The 21,964-nt window shown below is 41.7% G+C and overlaps 1 protein-coding gene across 1 annotated transcript in view; it reads left to right on the top strand.

Annotated features, from left to right (window-relative positions):
- Nucleotides 1-3,761: 3,761 nt before the first annotated feature.
- The window catches only part of MMP2 (matrix metallopeptidase 2), a 69,950-nt gene continuing 51,747 nt past the window's right edge, over nt 3,762-21,964 (top strand). Inside the window, exons 1-9 of the mRNA XM_073581704.1 lie at nt 3,762-4,056; nt 6,658-6,881; nt 7,532-7,680; nt 7,763-7,891; nt 9,077-9,250; nt 13,020-13,193; nt 19,237-19,410; nt 19,526-19,681; nt 21,471-21,618. Of these exons, the coding sequence (XP_073437805.1) occupies nt 3,916-4,056; nt 6,658-6,881; nt 7,532-7,680; nt 7,763-7,891; nt 9,077-9,250; nt 13,020-13,193; nt 19,237-19,410; nt 19,526-19,681; nt 21,471-21,618 (1,469 nt within the window). The 5' untranslated portion in view covers nt 3,762-3,915. The remainder of the gene's footprint in view (nt 4,057-6,657; nt 6,882-7,531; nt 7,681-7,762; nt 7,892-9,076; nt 9,251-13,019; nt 13,194-19,236; nt 19,411-19,525; nt 19,682-21,470; nt 21,619-21,964) is intronic.

Below are 21,964 nucleotides of genomic sequence, written 5' to 3'. Positions count from 1 at the left end.
GCAAGTAAAAAAAAAAAAAAAAAAAGACACTTTGGGTCTTTGTCCAGGAAACTTGAGATTTTAATCTCATTGAGAACCTGTGGTCAATCCTCAAAAAGCTTCAGCTTTGTGATAAACTCCCTGCACTGATTAGGTAAGACTGGGCGGTCATCAGTCAGGATTTGGCCCAGAAGTTGCCAGCGCTAAGGGCAGAAAATTAGAAAAATAAGGGACAACATTTGGCATAACCTTGATGTATTTTTCAAAAGTATAAAAAGTTATGAAATGCTTCTAATTATACTTCAGTAACCATAAAAACCTCTGTTCAAAAAGATCTAAAAACACGGAAGCCACAAACTGTGAAAAACAAGATTTGTGTTTGTCTCAACTTTTGACCACAACTGTAGTAAAGTCATATAATAAACTGCTTAAAAAAATGAAGGGAACACTTGCACATAACAGTAAAAGGATTTCTACACACGTATGTCTATTTTTTGTGTCCATATGTGGTCTATTTTTTTAAGGGTCACAAATACGGACACACACATACAACCAATGTATTCAATGGTGGTGTGCACTTCTCAGGTTTTTCACACGGACTCTGTGTCCATTTGAAAAACTCGCAGCCATAATTTTGTGCAGCACGGATTAAATGTGCGCCGCACACTGATGACCCACGGATGACATCCATGTTCCATCAGCTTGATACGTACCTGTACCTCGGAAGAAGTGGTACACTTCGCACTGAAGGCAGCTGTCGTCATTAAGTGTTGGTTCCTAGGCCATTTTCATAGCCAGCAGAGAGAAAACCCCCGGCTGAGGGCTGATGTTAATCTGGGACAATTGATAATATCTCATAAAGCTCCCAGGCTTTTATTAACAGCTCTTAGCTGTTTGCTTAGCCTTTACAGATAAATTTATGGGGACCCCAGAAAAAAAATGACGTAGGGTTCCCCCTATGAATTCAAACCAGCGAAGGCTAAACAGACAGCTGTGGGTTGATATTAATATCCTGGGAAGGGGTCAGAGATATTGCCACCCCAGAAATGACACATCCAAAAGATGCACCTAATCTGGCACTTAGTCTTGCTCGTCTCACTTGCCTTGTGGCGGTGGCAAGGGGGTAATAGGGTTGGGGTTGATGTCACCTTTGTATTGTCAGGTGACCTCAGTCCCAGGGGTTAGTGATGGTGAGGTGTATATAAGATGCCTCCATTACTAACCCCATAGTAAGTTTGGAAATAAACACACAGCAAGAATAAAGTCTTTTATTTGAAATAAAACAAAACACCTTATTCTACACATTTATTTAAAAATAAAAAAGCATAATTATACTCCCCTTAAGCCTAATGCATTGAAGCCCTTGTCCAATGTAAAAAGCAAAAATGATAAACAACAAAAATACTCCCTTTACGCCTAATTCTCCGATGCCCGTTTCCCCTGTAACAAAGCAAAAATAATAACCATATCCGTCTCCTGTCCAAAGTGAAGATGAGCCATACTGTCCCACACCGTAATACATCTCTGCAATAACTGGTTTTCAACATGAACGGGGCCATAATGCGACCATCCACGCTGAAAAGCAAGACCTAATGATCTGCTTTGAGCGCAGTTCATTGTAATTGGCCCAATGAACTGGAGTGACCTCCATGAGATCACTGAGAAAATTATCACAGGGATCTTATGGAGATCAGGGCAGTTCATTGTCCCGGCTCACAATGAAGTTAGCCTGGGAACGCACATTCAGTGACTGGCGTTAACCTCTATGATGTCGCCGCTCGTCACTGAATCTGTGCTCGCAGCACCTCATTGTCTCTTGGTTTTCAGCCTGGACAGTTGCATCATGGCACTATTCTGGTTGTAAACCAGATATCGCGGGGATGAATTATGGCATGGGACAGTATGGCTTATCTTCTTTTCGGACAGATGAGGGATATGCTTGTTTAATATTTTCTGTGTTTTACAGGAGACAATAGGCCTAAGGTAATTATAACTGCTTTTTTAAAGTGCGTAAAATCAGGTGTTTTGTTTTATTTCAAAGAAAGGACTTTATTCTTGCTGTGTGTTTATTTCCAAATTTACTATGGGGTTAGAATGCGGTTGTCTTATAGACGTTTGTTTATTAGTAACCTCTGGGTGTGATATCATCTGACAGTATAAAGGTGACATCAACTCTAACCTTATTACCCCACTTGCCACCATCACAGAGCAAGTAGGAAGAGCAAGGCCAAGTGCGGTTGAGGGCTGAAATTGGTAGCTGGGGGGCAATATCTCTGACCCTTTCTTAGGCTGCCAAGATCAGCCCACCGTTGTCTGTTTAGCTTTGCTGGCTTGAATTTATAGGGGAATCCTATATAATTTTTTTTCTGGTGTTTTACCACAAAAGGCTAAGCAAACAGCTGTGGGCAGTTATTAATAGCCTGTGAACCTTATGGGATATTGTCCCTCCTAGAATATTAACATCAGCCCCTAGCTGTCACCTTTCCCTCTGCTGGTTATGAAAATTGCTCAAGAGCCCATTTAGTTTTTTTTTAATTTGATTTAATTCTTTATTCTACACAGGAGTTACATGGCGACTGCTGAATACAACTCCCATCATTGTCTCCTGGTCGCGCTGATTTCCGGAAACCAAGCAACAATGATGAGAGCTGGCATCAGCAGCTGTCCGGCGTATGGGAACAGCACGATCTGTACCACTTTTTCCCAGGCACCGGTATATGTCCCACGGATACACAGACGGCACACGGATGTAACACACTGAGACAGACAGCAAAAACAGATTCATGGATGTCATGTACACACAAAAACGGAACATGGATCTCGCCAGTACTGGCTGTTACTGTACAGGAATCACTAGGATGTGTGATGGAAGTTTTACCCTGTGTTCTGCATAAATTAGAGCAACGTCACCCTGAACACATGGGACAGGCGTGAAAGACTCTGTAGACAGCGTGGAGAACGTTATGCTGCCTGCAACATCATACAACATGACCGGATTTCTCAGACATTGTCGGAAATGCACACAGGCTCATGGAGGGCCAGACACACTACTGAGTCATATTATAATTTGCTTTGATGAAATTCAATAAAATTGGATTCACTTGTGATCTTAATCTTTTACTTTGATTTTTGGGGTGAGTCTGCTGACGATTCGCGTTTCCATTGACCATAGATATGTCAGTTTATTCTTCAAGAATCAGAATTTCCATCAGTTTCATCTCAATTCTTTTTAAAATTAATCAGACTCTGATTTGTGATTTACGTGTTCCCTTACTTGATTTTTTTTGAGTGCTGTATATGGCTAACTTATGTCACCCAACAATAATTTTGGAAGGATCCCATTAATGTTGAGAGGATCTGATGAAAATCTAATGTCTAGAGGACCAGGCTGCTGGTAAGGAAGACAGGATGTTTTGGATTTTTTTCTCTACCTATGGCAATAAACATGCATGCTTGGGTAACTGTATAATTTCTCGTAAGCAATGACGCCAGGAAAATAAAGTTGTATACATCTCCCACATGCTTGTTCTATGTCTTGCTGCTGGAAAGGTCTGAAGGGTACTGGCTTTAGGAGGCACCAACACAGTTGTTGCCCTCCCTATATTTTAGCCTGCATGTTGTTGATTTCTCTGTCAAAGGATTTGTCATATATTTTGGTTGTGGGATTCAACTACAAAGAGGATCTTTCAGTCCAGCAGAAAACTGGTGCTGTGGGGGTTAAAAAAGGACATCCTACCCACCACATCTGGCCTCCCTCCTCCTCTCCCGTTTCCTCTACAGAATGCTCAGTACATCTGGATCCTTCACATACAAAGGAACGTAGCCCAACCAGAAACCTCAGAAGCCATACACACGGGGATTCGTTACCTCTCCCGTGCCCAGAGCTTGGGGTAGAAGCTCCTCAGATAACTACAGACGTGGCAGTGCCCAGCAAACATGAAGACCCTTTACATACTTCAGCTGTGCTCCTTTTATTACCAGTTCTTTGTTCAGTTTGATCAGAGTTCAGCTGCTCCATCTCCCATCATAAAGTTTCCAGGAGACAACTCGCCCAAGACGGACAAAGACATGGTCACAGTAAGTAGCCTCATGTCAATGGCTTCTTTTTCTTTCTCGGTTTGTGTATGAGCGTCACTCCTAAAAAAAAAAATAATAATTTCTACTTATTAGATTGGACATCCAGACTTGAAGAAACTTGTTTTCTTCCTATAAAGAAGGTCTAGCTACATGTAAGGACCATCGACGTTACAATAATTGGATAAAAGGAGTAAAAAAGAAGCCCAATTGTCTCACGGCATAAAAGAGGCTATCAATGAACGGAGACTGCAAAAGTAGGGCAATGTCGGCCGCAGCTTACTCAAGGATGGTCGCGTTATTCCCATCAGATCAAAATGCTGTAAGACTTATGTCCTTTTAGAATAATAAAAAACGATCTCACGTATGTAAACCCAACGTGTTACCAAAATACGAAGTCAACTGACAAACGAAAGGGATATGACTATAATTCAAGCTTGTGGCCACCACATATGTAATCCCAAGATGGTAAACCAGGCTATGAACCAAGGATGGTAAACCAAGGTGTTACCAAAATACAGTACAAGGCTCACTAACTGTTGTACAAGAAAGATATATATCTTTGTACCGTGTTAGCCAGTAGATAAAAGAATATTTAGAAGGTATCAACTACTGAGGACTCTCAATTCGAAATATTCTAACTGTTGTAGTAATAACATAAACCAAAAGTGGGCACCACACATGTAAACATGAGATGGTACCAAAAATCAGAACACACTAGCAGCTATAATTCTATAACCAAGGTTGGGCACCACAAATGTAATCCGAGGGGACTCAAAGCACACAAAATAGTGAAACATTGCTATACGCCACCGTAAGTACTATAGATGTAAAGCCAAGATGATACGAAGATACAAAGCTGACTGTTGATTAGAATTACTGCTATGAAGGAAGGATGGACACCGCAAATGTGCCAAAAATTGTAAAACTTGGGCACCATACATGGTACCAAAAATTCAGCGCATGCTAATGATTAACATTCTACTACCACAATAAATGTAAAGCCAAGGGGATACTAAAATATTGCTATAAACCAACAGTGGGCACCAGACATGTAAATCCGAATTACAGTGACCATCACGTACTGTATGTAAAACCAAAGCGCACTAACAATACAAAGCACACTAACCATTGTAATATGGCTATGAACTAAGGGTCTTCCAAAAATAAAAGCTTTGTTAATAGTTTTAATATTGCTTTGAAGCAAAAATTGGCACCAAACCTGTAAACCCAAGATGGTGCCAACATTCAGAGATGACTATTATCTAGTTTTTGGTACAAACCAAGGCTGGACATCGCAAATGGAGTCTTGTACACCGGTCGTAATGAAGGGAGCACAAGAGGATGATGTGCCAAATTTATTTTGAGGAGGAGACTTTGGCACATCTTTCTACTGTCACGCGACACCGACAGATACGTGATTCCAGGCAGGGGCTGACGTACGTTTCTGTTGTAACTTTTGCCACTTCTGCATAAATTATGAATTTATCGGACGCAGTTGGTTATGTCACTCCGTGCCCAAGTTTATTCAACTTTTCGAAAAGTTGTCGGACTTGGCTGGGAGTGGCATAAACATGAAAAACTTCAACTTGCGGAACTTCAAAAAGTTTAAAGTCAGAATTTTGGCAAAACCAGCTTGATGTATCAGACTCATAGTGCACTAAAAATTGTAGCACTGCTTTAAACAAACAGTTGGGACTGTACATGTAGACCTAAGTGCGAGAGTTTAGAGTACACCAACAATCATGGTTCTCTAACCAAGGATAAGCATCACAAATGTAAAACCAAGTTAGTTACTTTTGTTCTTTTTTTTGGTAGGACTAGCACTACCCAGGTGTGTGATGCCTTGTATAGTGTTGAAACAACATTATTAAACCATGTGTCACCCGCAGACTTTTGCAGAGTTAGCCTTTTCGTTTAGTTACGCCACATATCTGGAAAAAATCAAAACAGTGACACCATGTCCATCACTCTAAAAACATCTGTTTCTAGAATAAATAATATGCAAAGAGTGCCTGAACTCTATAGCGCCACTTGATGGAAGCAGCAATCGCGAATAAGTCTTTGACATGCCAAAGCCGGTATGTCACCCTCCACGAGGACAAATGAATAAATAATAAATAAAGGCACTGTCTTTTAAGAAGTTTTAAAAACGAAAAAAAAAAAGTAACGGTTTGAAACCTGTAAAGACTGTGGGAATGTTTTGTTAGGGTTGGTCTTTCCCTCTTGTCAGGAGGACACGCGCTAATCTCGAGTGACTCCTGGTAGGTCATTATCGCACAACCAGAGCAGAATTTTCATATTGTTAGAAAACAAGTTAGATATTAGGAAAAACTTTTTGACAGAGTGATCAATGAGTGGAACAGGCTGCCACGAGAGGGGGTGAGTTCTCCTTCAATGGAAGTCTTCAAACAGAGGCTGGACAGACATCTGACTGGGATGATTTAGCGAATCCTGCTTTGAGCAGGGGGTTGGACCAGATGGCCCAGGAGGTTCCTTCCAACTCTACCATTCTATGTATTTTCTACTGTAAAACCGTTCTGAGCGTAAAATGCTATCATGTTATTTGCTAGTTGTTACACTAACATAAAATTTACCTAACAGCAATACCTCCTGAAGTATTATGGCTGCCCTAAAGACTCGTGCCTGATGGTGCTAAAGGATACTTTGAAGAAAATGCAGAAGTTCTTCCGTATTCCAGAGACTGGAGAGATGGATCAAAAGACCATTGAAACTATGAAAAAGCCCAGATGTGGTAACCCAGATGTGGCCAACTACCAGTTCTTCCCAAGGAAGCCCAAATGGGAAAAAAATGATATAACATACAGGTGAATTCATGTCCTAGCATCCCGCTATGTAAGATTTAAATAGGGTCACTGACAGGAGGGGGGGGTGAAAACTCCCTTAGGGAATTAGGAGTCAATAAAGGGGTTTTTGTTCAGGATCTTTATTTCTTGACTATGGCAGAGAGACCTTTCACAAAGAGTGTCTGGACAACCTGTCCTGGATTATGCAGAGAAATCATTGATTTTTTTTATGCTGTGTAATGCTCAATACCGCCTGCAGAGGTGCTGCAGGAAAACTGAACACTTACTTCCAGGTTTCCCCACAGATCACAACTGGTGATGAGCGAACCTGCTTGGATAAGGTGTTACCGGATCATGCTCGGGTGCTAACTGAGTGTCTTCGGCGTGCTCGAAAAATATGTTCGAGTCCCTGCTGCTTCATGTTTCACTGCTGTTCAATAGCCGCAACACATGCAGGTATTGCCTCACAAACAGCCGCGGGGATTCGAACATATTTTTCGAGAAAGCCAAAGTCACTCGGTTATCACCCGAGCATGCTCGGTTAACACCAAATCCCAGCACGTACACTCATCACAACTGATCACTGGAGATCCTAGCCTTGTAGTCAGTTGGTTGTCAATGCTGGGATCATGACAAATTCTTTCCGCTAACCATTTATTAGTTTTCTTTAGGATCTTGGGTTACACCATAGATCTGGACCCCGAAACTGTGGATGATGCGTTTGCTCGGGCATTTCAAGTCTGGAGTAATGTCACCCCGTTGAAGTTCACGAGACTCATGGACGGAGATGCCGATATCATGATCAATTTTGGCCGCTGGGGTATTTGACTTTTTCTTCCTTGCTTGGATGGTTTGTGCTTTCTTATAGATTTCATTATTACTAAACTTTTTTTTTTTTTCAGAGCATGGAGATGGCTATCCGTTTGATGGTAAAGACGGCCTGTTGGCTCACGCTTTCGCCCCAGGGTCAGGGATTGGTGGCGACTCTCACTTTGATGATGATGAGCTTTGGACTTTAGGAGAAGGACAAGGTAACACAAATGTGTTTGCGCACCTTTGGGTGCATATTTCTCATCTGCCTAAAGTCAGTACATCAAAGGGCGTACTACCGTTACCGCTAAAGTCAATGCCTACTTGTTAACATCACGTCAATACTTGGTCTCTTCTGTTTAATTTCTTAATATACTTTGACCGCTGCAGCCAATCACTGACTGTAGCAGGTCACTGCTTCAGACGATCACTAGTTCTGTCTCCTCTGAAGTCAATGATTGACTACAATGGTCATATTTCCATGTCGGGATGTCATTGCTGGAATAGGAAGTAGGGTAGCCAGGAAGTGTCAGGACTGAAGCGGTTCAATACGACATTTTTGGTATTTTATTTCATTTTAGGCCATAAGGACAACCCCTTTAAAGGGAATATGTCACTATGTTTTTTTTTCGCCTAATCTGAGAGCAGCATAATGTAGGGGCAGAGACTCGGATTTCAGCAATGAGTCACTTACTGGGCTACTCGCTGTCATTTTGATTGAAAATGATTTTATCTGCTAGAGATCTACCAGTTCTCTGAATGCTGAGCCCTATATAACCCCTCCCACACCATTGATTGGCCGCTTTCTGTGTACACAGTGCACAGTGCATAGGCAAAAAGTTACCTATCAGCTGTGGAGGCTTGGTTAGACTACCTGACAGCAAGCCAAGTAGTCCTCTAGTGATAATCTCCTGCTATTAAAATGCTGATTTATACAAAACTACAGCAAGCAGCCCAGTAAAGTGACATATCGCTAGAATCAGGATCTCTTTCTCTAAATTATTCTGCTCTCACATTCCGTGGGAAAATTCTCTTTAAAGGGTTTTTTCATGGTTTTTCACCCTGCCATTCTACTAGGTAGGAGACGTGGATCACAGATTAGACCTTTGTGTATGGCTTATTATTAGCAGCACTGTAATGGAGAAGTTTTAGCATGGCGCAGTATGGTCTCTAATGGGGGTCCTGAAGACTTTTAATGCTCTTGGATGTCTGCAGTAAGCGCCCCTTGGCTCGAGTGACGGCGGTACCTTCCAATCAGTAGACCGCCACATGCAGCATTCGGGCATTCGGAGCTCTTACTTCAGAGAGCTCTTCAGCTTTGGGCACCCACTTCAGGGTTTTTGGTGTACTGCGATGTGTTTCCCGCGTTCTCGTGCTGTTAAACAGTTGTTCTTCTCCACCCGCAGTTGTGAAAGTTAAATATGGAAATGCCGATGGCGAGTTCTGCAAATTTCCTTTCCTCTTCAACGACAAGGAATACAACAGCTGCACAGACGCCGGACGGAGTGATGGATTCCTCTGGTGTTCAACCACGTACAACTTCGATAAAGAGGGCAAATACGGCTTCTGTCCTCATGAATGTAAGTGTCCATTACTAAATATGTTCCTTGGTTTTTTTTACTCTTTTATTTGTGATTTCCTACTGTTCACATAACATTTCCATCTACCGCAGCGCTAGCACAAACTGTAGATTGCCAACATTTAAATTAGCACTGGTTGATTTGGAGAGATCCTGTTTTACATGTCTGCCTACGGTTTGCCTTTTATGTATCTGTATTATGTGATGGTATGAGCTCCGGGAGTTTGAGTTTAAGAACCTATTCTCCCAAAAGATGGCTGTTAGGAGCCTTTTTAGTGGTGTGGAAGTCAAGCTTATGGTTTGCCAAAATCAAACTGTGGAACAAATCAAGCCAGACATGTCACTAGAAGCAAGGATCACCAAGCTACGACTTGTCTACTTTGGACGCATCATACTTAGAAAGCAATCACTGGAGAAGGACATCATGGTCGGGAGAATAGAAGGCACAAGGCGAAGAGGAAGACCAGCAACCTGAGGGCTTGATACTATCAAGATAACGAGGGAGAAGACCCTGGTGAACCTATCTAGGCTTGCACAAGATCGATCTTCCTACAGAGCGTTCATTCATCAAGTCGCCATGGCTTGAGATCGAGAAGAAGGCTTTAGACTTCATTGGTACCATAGAATTTTGAGATTGTATTCCCACTCTGAGTTTGTTAAACTCATCCAGCAGATGCCTTCCGCATCAGTTCTCTTGCAGAGGCTTAGGAGTCCACGCCAAGTCTCCTAAAAGTCAAGGAGGCTCGGAACTACGAGAAGAATTGACAAGTCTCGCAAGATGTACGACTAAACCTCCTGGAACTCAGCGCCATCGAGAGGTTTCTTGTGAATAACGCTCTATCGCCAGATAAAGCTCCAGCGTCCAAACACAAAGACTGGAGAGGCATCGCATGAAAATCCAGGGAGCTTTGGAGGCTAACTCTACAGCTCCACTTACATAGATCGGCTACCAGTGCTAAGGGACCGATCAGTTGCTTGTTTCCTGATCAGCGATCATTTACTAGACTATTTATACAGGACGACTCCGCTTCAGATGCGCACTAACCATTCAGTGATAAATCACTCAGTCGGTGTGCATTGGCTTTCACTGTTCTCGGCAGCACATGTCCAGTTTACACAGGATGATGTGCTGCTGAGAATTATTTTTCTTTTTTATGTGCAGCCCAAAAGATCTTTTCGCCTGACGAATGTGCATTTAGCTTGTTCATCAGGTGATCAGCATCCTGTTTAGACTGCAAAATTATCATAAGCAAGTCTTCCTAGGTGTGACCATTCTCGATAATTGTGCCTGAATTCAAGGGCAACATGTTTCAGATGCTGGCTGCATGGTTTCAGACATAAATTTTCTTTTATGAAATGCCGCAGCATTTCAGAGGAACATTTACTGTAAAACCGCTGTGGACCAATAGACTAGTCCTCAGTGGGTAGTGGTAGACTAGTCGGACAGGAGGGTCCATGGGAGCTTCTCCTCGACCGCTGCTGATGACTGACAGTTCTCTTCCTGCCATATATAGGTAAAGACCTGTTACTCCAGTGCAGCAGCTTATAAACTATGATTTTCTCTGAAATGCCAAAGTTTTTCAAAGATGGCCGAAATTGGATCATGTTGGATCCATGCTGCCCGTGGATTGGGCAGCATGTATCAGCCATCAGGATCCCTTTTAACTTTGGCAAGTATGGGTTTTGTGCCTCTGTTGCGTCAGTACAGTCCAATCTGTTGGCGGCGACTTCCACTGTTGGATTGGTCGAAGATAATTAATGATGTAGCTTCCCTTTAAACAGGATGCCAGTGTGGACAAAGTGTGATTTGAAAATTCCATTTGGTAATAGACAATGAGTATGGAGATTACGGTGCAGGAGCCGGACACAACATTCTTTGTGCTTGCTGAAAAAAACATCAGAAAACCAAAGCAGGACATCATACTGGGAAGGAAAATACATTCTTCCGGAAGATTTCTTCTGTTAGTTTATTTAGGGAAGAAGAACAAAGTCACAGTCAGTATGCGCTTAGTCGTAATGGAACCTACACACTTATTACAATTGAAAGATATAAACTTTTATCAAACGGAGCTCGATGAATTGAGAACTAAAGGGAACTAACATGGCATCCTGCATGGCCACACATAGACGTCGGATTCCAAGGGCTCACCAGTAACCAACTTTTTAGGTACATGCAAATGTGCCATTATCCCCAATCACAAATCTATATAACAATGAACTGGGTAGATTGTTAAATAAATAAGATGCTGCCTTTTTCGAAAAACATTCCAGTATAATGTGCCAAGTACTGCTCATTTTAGAGGGGGCCCACCGGAGGATTCTACTGTTCTCCGGTGGGCCAGTCCAAGCCTGTACAGAGTCAAAGAAACTCTGAGGATTCTTGTAAGGCACCATATGTTAGTAGAATACCTGAAATTTTGGGTAATCTTCACAAGGTCTTCATGTTTGAGCAATGTTTCAGCTAAAATAAAGGCAAAATTGGCAACTGGCACCCATGGGTTTTCCTCTGGACCTTTCCCAAGTATGGGGAGACTAGTGTTATAAATGATATTTCATTTTTGGTTGGCACTGATACAGATTTCGAATAGGTGTCCGAAGTGTAACTTCTGGTGGAGTCAATACCTTTCGAACACTTTCTTCTATGGCTAAAAGCATAAAGGGGTTAATGGCTTCTACGGAGCGTTTTCTTTGAATCGTATATTTTTGATTTGCAGGCACTTTTTCATCTATTCAAACATTTCTCGGGGATTTTTCTGTAGGCAGCTGGGACATATGTTTCTCATTAGAAATCCCCTTTCCTTCCAAGGTTTTCTATGCTCCTATGTAGTTACAGCCCCGGCTTGTATGAGTCAGTGTCATTATGAGCTTGAAAAAAAAAAAAGTTCTTTGTTTTCTAACTTATCCAGAAACAATTTTGACCGCAGTGATCTGGAAGTGGTGTCAGCAGAAAACACAGCAAAAGTCACAGGGTCCAGTAAATCCAGACAACGATCAGAAGATAATATTTCTCTTATTAACAAATAACACAAAGGCAGATTCACGGAAGGGGTTGTACAGAAGGAGAAAAATTTAGCTTTGATTACCCAAAAATAGCGATGTGATTGTGGTACGTCTTTGAACACTCTGGTAAAAAATACACGTTTTCCACGGAATTCTTGAAAGTTCCAATTGGACTGCATTGTGTGAATTGTGTGAACCCACCCTGAACGAGTTTTAGGGGACGTCCAGGTTTGTAACGAAAGTCTGCAGTCACGCTATGTGAAGGCAGACTTCTGAATCCTCATAAGCGTGCACATCGCACACTGTCAGGATATTCCAGTGTCGGTGAGCAGGCAATCACACAAGCAGTCATGTGCCAACTAGACGTGCACTGGCATGCTCAATTCACTTGGTTGAGGACGTCTGGTAGGAATGTGACCGGAAGTATGCATATTGCATATTTGCAGTCACGTGAGTCATGACTAACCGCTCTCAGGATCCTGAAAGTGTGTCAGTTGCCTTTGACAGGCTGCAGCTGATCGCCGATGGGCTTCAGCTTTCACGTGACATAATATCACATAAGTGCTGGGAGGAACGTGAGCGCTGCAGCCCATCAGTGATTGTCTGCTGCTGCCTCTCAAAGGCCACTGATAGGATTCAGTGCTCAGATGACAGAGCAATATCACGCGAGTGCTCGAAGAAACAGCGTCATCATTCATTCTGTCTAACGCTTCATAAGATAAATGTGTGATAAAATAAGCACCTGAAACCTCTTCTTTTTTTCTCTCCAGTATTATTCACTTTGGCTGGAAATGCAGATGGAAAACCCTGCAAGTTTCCCTTTAAGTTTCAAGGCAAAAGCTATGACAGCTGTACAACCGAGGGAAGGACGGATAGCTACCGGTGGTGTGCAACTACCGAAGACTATGACCAGGATAAATCCTATGGATTCTGCCCAGAAACAGGTGTGTAATTTGAAGAGTTTTATATACAGTGGGGCAAAAAAGTATTTAGTCAGTCAGCAATAGTGCAAGTTCCACCACTTAAAAAGATGAGAGGCGTCTGTAATTTACATCATAGGTAGACCTCAACTATGGGAGACAAACTGAAAAAAAAAAATCCAGAAAATCACATTGTCTGTTTTTTTTTCATTTTATTTGCATATTATGGTGGAAAATAAGTATTTGGTCAGAAACAAGCAATCAAGATTTCTGGCTCTCACAGACCTGTAACTTCTTCTTTAAGAGTCTCCTCTTTCCTCCACTCATTACCTGTAGTAATGGCACCTGTTTAAACTTGTTATCAGTATAAAAAGACACCTGTGCACACCCTCAAACAGTCTGACTCCAAACTCCACTATGGTGAAGACCAAAGAGCTGTCAAAGGACACCAGAAACAAAATTGTAGCTCTGCACCAGGCTGGGAAGACTGAATCTGCAATAGCCAACCAGCTTGGAGTGAAGAAATCAACTGTGGGAGCAATAATTAGAAAATGGAAGACATACAAGACCACTGATAATCTCCCTCGATCTGGTGCTCCACGCAAAATCCCACCCCGTGGGGTCAGAATGATTACAAGAACAGTGAGCAAAAATCCCAGAACCACGCGGGGGGACCTAGTGAATGAACTGCAGAGAGCTGGGACCAATGTAACAAGGCCTACCATAAGTAACACACTACGCCACCATGGACTCAGATCCTGCAGTGCCAGACGTGTCCCACTGCTTAAGCCTGTACATGTCCGGGCCCGTCTGAAGTTTGCTAGAGAGCATTTGGATGATCCAGAGGAGTTTTGGGAGAATGTCCTATGGTCTGATGAAACCAAACTGGAACTGTTTGGTAGAAACACAACTTGTCGTGTTTGGAGGAAAAAGAATACTGAGTTGCATCCATCAAACACCATACCTACTGTAAAGCATGGTGGTGGAAACATCATGCTTTGGGGCTGTTTCTCTGCAAAGGGGCCAGGACGACTGATCCGGGTACATGAAAGAATGAATGGGGCCATGTATCGTGAGATTTTGAGTGCAAACCTCCTTCCATCAGCAAGGGCATTGAAGATGAAACGTGGCTGGGTCTTTCAACATGACAATGATCCAAAGCACACCGCCAGGGCAACGAAGAAGTGGCTTCGTAAGAAGCATTTCAAGGTCCTGGAGTGGCCTAGCCAGTCTCCAGATCTCAACCCTATAGAAAACCTTTGGAGGGAGTTGAAAGTCCGTGTTGCCAAGCGAAAAGCCAAAAACATCACTGCTCTAGAGGAGATCTGCATGGAGGAATGGGCCAACATACCAGCAACAGTGTGTGGCAACCTTGTGAAGACTTACAGAAGACGTTTGACCTCTGTCATTGCCAACAAAGGATATATCACAAAGTATTGAGATGAAATTTTGTTTCTGACCAAATACTTATTTTCCACCATAATATGCAAATCAAATGAAAAAAAAAACAGACAATGTGATGTTCTGGATTTTTTTTTCTCAGTTTGTCTCCCATAGTTGAGGTCTACCTATGATGTAAATTACAGACGCCTCTCATCTTTTTAAGTGGTGGAACTTGCACTATTGCTGACTGACTAAATACTTTTTTGCCCCACTGTATATAGTAATGTCCGCCTGGCACCCTTGAAAGTATTTCTCCCAGAAAATGATTGCAATTACACATGTTTTGTTATACACGTCTATTTCCTATATGTATATTGAAACAACACAAAATAAAAAGGAAAAAAAGGCAAATTGGACATAATTTCACACAAAAAAAATAAAAATGGGCAGGACAAAATTGTTTTCACCTTTGCAAAATTGTGGGTAAACAACTAGCATGTGACGCTCGTTCAAACTTACCTGTGGCAAGTAACAAGTAATATAAAATATATATAAATTATTGAAATATAAAAATAACACCTGAAACCAAATAATAAAGGGAGAAGTTTACTCAATCTTTGCATTGTGTTTCTATGTGTGCCACACTAAGCATGGAGAACAGAAAGAGGAGAAGAGAACTGTATGAGGACTTGAGAACCAACATTTTTTAATAATGTGAACAATCTCAAGGTTACAAGTCCATCTCTAGAGATCTTGACATTCCTTTGCACACAGTGAAAACCCTAATCAACAAGCTTACAACACTTACTACCGTAGAGAATCTCGCTGGATGTGGCCGGCAGAGAAAAATTGCTGAAATGGTGAAAAGCAGGATTGTTCAGATGGTGGATAAGCCACCCCAATCAAGTTCCAAAGAAATTCAAGCTGTCCTGAAGGCTCAGGGTGCATCAGTGTCAGCACAAACTATATGTCGACATTTGAATGAAATTAAATGCTATGGCAGGAGACCCAAGAAGACCCCACTGCTGACACAGCAATAAAAAAACTAGACTGCAGTTTGCCAAAATGTATATGAGTAAGTCAAAATCCTTCTGGAAAAGGATCTTGTGGACAGATGAGACCAAAATAGAACTTTATGGTAAAGCACGTCATTCTACTCTTTACCAAAAATGGAATGAGGCCTACAAGTAAAATAACACAATACCTACAGTCAAATATGGTGGAAGTTCAAAGATGTTTTGGGTTGTTTTGTTGCCTGTGGCACTGGGTACCTTGACTGTGTGCAAGGCAACATGAAATCTGCAAATTACAAAAGGATTTTGGGTTACAATGTAGTACCCAGTGTCAAAAAACTAAGTTTGTGTCCTAGATCATGGGTCTTTCAACAGTAGAATAACTCCAAATAGATTTCATGAAGCACCCATAAATGGATGGAAACAAAATGCTGGAGACTTCTGAAGTTGCCAGCAATGAGTCTGCATCTAAATCCCATTTAACACCTGTGGAGAGATCTTAAAATTGCCGTTTGGAGAAGGCGCCTTCATATATGAGAGACCTGGAGCAGTTTGTAAAAGAAGAGTGGTCCAAAATTCCAGTTGAGAGGTGTAAGAAGCTTGTTGATGGTTATTGGAAGCGATTAATTGCAGTTATTTATTCCAAAGGGTGGGCAACCAAATATTAAGTTGAGGGTGCCAAAAATTTTGTCCTGCTCATTTGGGGAGCTTTGTGTGAAATTATGTCCAGTTTGCCTTTTTCTCTCTGTTTTTTTTTTTGTTGTTCCAATACACACAAAGGAACTAAACATGTGTATAACAAAACATGTGTAAGTGCAATGATTTTCGGGGAGAAATACTTAACTTTCTGTAACAATTTCAAAGATGCCAACTTTTGGCCATGACTGTATGTATGAAACGATGAGTCTTACATGTATTGGCACACATGGGGCACATGTCATATTCTAATCGATGCATACATGATACCTGCCCTGCACCACTCCCAATGCTGAAATAAGAGGCGCTGCACAATTTCCTACCGGTCATATTTAATTTCTTTTTCAACAATTATTGCTTATGGTCAAAAGTTGTTCAGACGTAAAATACCCAAAAGTGTATGATTTTGCAGTGCACATTTCGGAGTGCCCGGGGACTTCATGTGTCATTGATCCTCCTCCTGATATCATCAGACCAGACAATGTATAGTGCAGCATTTAGAATACACTTCACAGAATGCACATAACTAAACCTAAAGGGCGCAGTCATACGGCCGCGTAAATCGGATAGAGATCAGATCGCGATGCTCGGACTGGCTGGCAGCTCTCCCGGCCTGAGCGTGACAGCTTCATATATTTCTGTGCAGCTGCCATGCTCGGGTCGGTAGAGCTGCCGGTCACTCCAAGTACTGCAGTCAAATCTCAGCCCGATTTGTACGGCCGTCTGACTGCGCCCTAATATTGTGCATTGGCTTGGCTATGGAAATGAGCATACCGCCATCCTCTTTCACACACTGCTCTGGTCGTGTCTGACGGTGTTTCATGTGTCACGTGTGACCATAGCTGTGTGTGTGAAGGGGGCTGGTTTTCACAATCTAAGCCCAGCCTCTTTGGTTTTGTATACCTTGGCTGTGACAGAGAAGGGGGCTGGCTCAGCTATTGAAATGGACATCCCGCCAGACACTGCTCTGGTCATGTGCAACACAGTAAACCTTCTCCTGTGTCGATCACTGAACCAGAAGTGAAGCAGCCGGGACCCCAAGAAGGAGCCGCTACCTAGCGATGGGGGCATCAGTTATAACAGAGCTAATGGGCAGCAATATCTTGTCCTACTACTATTACTTTTATATTATTACAGTGGCAAAGTCATTTTTTTTTTGCTATCCCCAAAAAACCCTGATCTCTCTTAAATTCAGCATTTGACTTAGGAAACTTTTCACAGTCTAAGTGACTCATCGGATCTGACGGAGGAAAGTGGAAGAAAATCGGGACTCTTGTATTTTTTGGTTAGCTTCTCCAGCCCTAGAAGTGAATATCTCAGGGGGCTTCTCTTTGAACAAATATTGTCCCCTGGTGACAGATCTCTTCTATGGATCATAGGGGTTTTTTATGAACTTATTAGCCCTCGTTGGTTTGTAAAGCGAAGAAATAGTAAATTCATTATATCGTTCATAGAGAGTAAAGAATGGGAAAAGGATGACTCAATGCGGCTGGCCGGAAAGCGCTGTGTGCACAGCCAGTAACACGGGGCATTTTGGGCTAAGCTGGCTGAGAAAGCAAACAGAAAGCCACTGTAAGGATTTCTTGGGAGGTCGATTCACTCTTACAAGGCTGCTGTTTTGTAGCCTGCCAAGGCTGTGTGTTCCTGACCTAATTTATATCAACAGTGTCTACTGAGTAGCGTATAATATGCTGTTATTTTTATGTGTACTTTTAAGAAACTTTTTTTGTTGCTTTTGGGGTGATATTCAGAACTTACCAACTATCAATATATTAAACTTTTAGGATTTTAATTTTCACACTGGCCACTAGGTGTCAGCGCAGCAGGCATGCAAACCTGATGCCAATGGTAACACTTTACAGCCGCGCTGTTAAATCGAAACATTAATGCAACGGCCATCTAACCATTAATAGTAAATGGAAGATAGAGCGACAGATTTACAGAACAAGCAAATATGTGAGAGCTTTTGCACAAATTTGGTCAAATCTTGTGTTAACTCTTTTTCTTTACTGAATTTACATGGGCTGTCAGGTGAAGATAAGCTGTCACCTATCCACAGGATCGGTGATCACTTATAGATCAATGGGGGACCAGAAAGCAGCACTTATAAAAAATTGTCTTTGTTAAATTGAGGTGTTCACATCTCTTTTCGATCCAGACCAGTCCACTAGGAACACTTTTTCCAGGCATCACTTGCTTCTGTGCTGAGCCAGTGCCTGTTCCTGCCCCATTGGCCCCCATTACTGTACCTATCACTTGAAAGTTAAATGGTGTCATATTTATAGTTACCCCCCAAAAACTAGTGTAGACAGTGCTCCTGAAAATAGTGCCAAATAGATATTGCCCCCAAACTTGAGTGCCAAACAGATAACACCCATATTGTGTCGCCAATAGTAATAATAAATAATACCATATTAGTGCCACCTTTTTTTTTACTCTGCCAACCTTTTGCACCATAAAAAAGAATAATGCCCCTTTTGTGCCCCTACATAGTAATAATACCCACTGTGGTGCCCCTACATAGTAAATGATACTTCCCTCCTTCCTCCTGGGCCAGTAATTAGCTAATGTCTCTTCTGATCTATGAGGTTGGCAGCCCTGCACAAGTGTTGAAATTCTTTGAGGTCGTAGCGGCACCAATGCCAGGTCACTAATGTCTGTGCATGTTTCTGGTGTCCTCTCGGCCACAGGTCTAAATTCCCTTGTGGCCAAAGAGAAGGTAGGAAGCCTATACTGTTAAATTTGGCCATTCCTTCTCGTAGATGTAATTCAAGGACACATTGGCCTCACTGAGTTCAGGGACAAGTCATAATTGTGACTGCTGTGACTAATATAGCTAGGCCACTGACAAGGGGCATGAGAACAGCATAGGGTGTTTGTTGGTCATTGCAGTACTTGCCCGTTAAATGGCCAATAGTTTTGTCCTTTTTGTGACTCCTACATACCTGCGAATTAAGTTTTTATTATTTTTACAGCACTGTCTACAAATGGAGGAAATTCAGAAGGCTCCCCATGTGTCTTTCCTTTTACTTTCCTTGGCAATAAGTATAACTCATGTACAAGTTCTGGAAGAAGCGATGGCAAACTATGGTGTGCGACCAGCAGTAGTTACGATGATGACCGGAAATGGGGTTTCTGTCCTGATCAAGGTACACAAGTGGGAAGGGACAAGATAAGAAAGCCAAAATGTATGAGTGATTAGGAGATCTATGGTCCGTCATTCCATTTCCTTCCGTCAACAACAAGCTCTTGTTATCCCACCAGGTTATAGCCTCTTTCTTGTTGCGGCCCACGAATTTGGACACGCTCTTGGACTCGAGCATTCGGATGACCCCGGTGCACTAATGGCACCAATATACACTTATGTCAAAAACTTCCGACTCTCACAAGATGATGTCAGTGGGATCCAGGAACTTTATGGTGAGTTTGAACCTTAAAGTATTGATATGGTAAAAGATAAGACTGATTGTATTGAACTATACAAACCCCAATCTCTCATTCAGATGACAGTATACTTTGGGCGTCTTTACTTTTTGAGATCCAGATATGCAGCTTCATGTCTCTAAAATCTGATTAATATTTTCAGCACATGGTTGACAAGCTATAGTACAGTGCGCGCAATATGATATGCAACTCCTATTGATTTCTATAGAGTGATTGTGCAAGTATGAGCTACTCTAGATTGGCAGCCGGATCAAAAACTGGACAATTCTCGAGATTGTTTGGAATCCCAGCAGCCAGGGAGAAATGCAAAGTACTCCATCTGGGCAATAAAAATGAAAAAAGCATATACAGAATGGGAGGAATAGGGCTAAGCAACAGCACATGTGAAAAAGACTTGGGTATACTAATAGATCACAGACTGAATATGAGTCTACAGTGTGATGCAGCAGCAAAAGAGGCAAATGCAATTCTAGGATGTATTAACAGAAGCATACAGTCTAGATGACGTAAAGTCATTATTGCCCTCTACTCCTCTTTGGTCAGACCTCATCTAGAATACTGTGTCCAGTTTTGGGCACTACATTTTAAAAAAGACATCAACTAACTGGAGCAAGTTCAGAAAAGAGCGACCAGAATGGTGACCGGTCTGCAAACCCTGTCTTATGAGGAAAGGTTGCAGGATTTGGGAATGTTTAGCTTGCAAAAGAGAAGACTGAGAGGAGACTTAATAGCTGTCTACAAATATCTCAAAAGCTGTCACACTGTAGAAGGATCAACTTTATTCTCATTTGCGCAAGGAAAGACTAGAAGCAATGGGATGAAACTGAATGGGAGGAGACACAGATTAGATATTAGAGAAAACTTTTTGACAGTTAGTGATCAATGATTGGAACAGGCTGCCACGAGAAGTGGTGAGTTTTCCTTCAATGGAAGTCTTCAAACAGAGGCTGGACAGACATCTGTCTGGGATGATTTAGCGAATCCTGCTTTGAGCAGGGGGTTGGACCAGATGGCCCAGGAGGTCCTTTCCAACTCTACGATTCTATGATTCTATGAATTAGTGACCCTAACAACATATTATGGGTTACTTTAATTGGAAAATCCCTTTAACCTCAATGTTGGTAGTGTTCTTTTAAATTTACTTTTTCTTCTACTGAACTGATCCTTCATTCTAAATACGCTCACTTTCCGTGTAAAGTCTGTCTTCAGTGAATACACATTTTCACAATAGTGAGATAGGAGATGACAGTTGGTGCTTCTGAGATTCTGTGGAGGTAAGGGGAGGGAGTTAGAATCAGACACAAACAACAAACGTTCTACTGCAAGTTCTCCTTAAATGACAGTTACAATAATTTGAAATGTAACTGTCATTTCAGGAGAACTTGCAGCAGAATGTTTGTGTTTGTTTTCAGCTCCTGCCTCCTTCTCCTTCCTCCTCTCCATAGAACTTTATAAGCTCCAAATGTCATATCCTATTTAATTGAAAATATATCTTCGCTAAATACAGCTTTTACCCTTGACCTGAGAGTGAAAGATCAATCCAGGAGGAGGAAGAAGCAGATTTCTCTGATAAGATTTATTACAAAGTTCCTTGTTTTCATGTATCTTTTTGATTTATGGAATAAAAATGAAAATGATGGTTCACCTTTAAGTTGGAGAGGTTACTAAACTCAATATTTACTTCTTCATCTGGTACCAAATCCAACAGTCCATACTACTCCTACTGTTTGGCTAGTGGTTTCATAATCATGCATATATCTTCCAGGTAAGGGATCTAAGCCTGGACCTGGACCTGAGCCTGGACCTGGACCTTCACCAACATTAGGCCCCGTTACTCCTGAGCTCTGTAGCAAAGACATTGTATTCGACGGAATTTCACAAATTAGAGGAGAGATATTTTTCTTCAAAGATAGGTAAGAGATAAGAAAGTGATTTTCGTATATTTTTTTTTGTTATTTATCAATTGGGTCCATAAGTCAACATTTAGATCCTTTGGATTAATGACACGGCAGTGGAATCTAGGGCAACAGTGTGAACAGAACCTATCAGCTCTTTGTAAATATTATTTTTATGATATGATGAATAAATGGATAATGGGAAATGGAAATGGGAGCGCCACTTGGCAGGAAAATATATTTTTTCATAGGGACTTCATAAAGGTTCCGATCACGCAGCGACAAAAATATCAATATATTGTATAGAAAATAGGCAAAAAAAAATTAAAATAAAAATTTCTAATCAACATTTGGTTTTTTTTTC

Source organism: Dendrobates tinctorius, unplaced genomic scaffold (genome assembly GCF_039654945.1).
Source record: "Dendrobates tinctorius isolate UK_male_01 unplaced genomic scaffold, ASM3965494v1 ptg000009l, whole genome shotgun sequence".
Taxonomy (NCBI): domain Eukaryota; kingdom Metazoa; phylum Chordata; class Amphibia; order Anura; family Dendrobatidae; genus Dendrobates; species Dendrobates tinctorius.
This window is presented reverse-complemented; position numbering and strand designations above follow the sequence as displayed.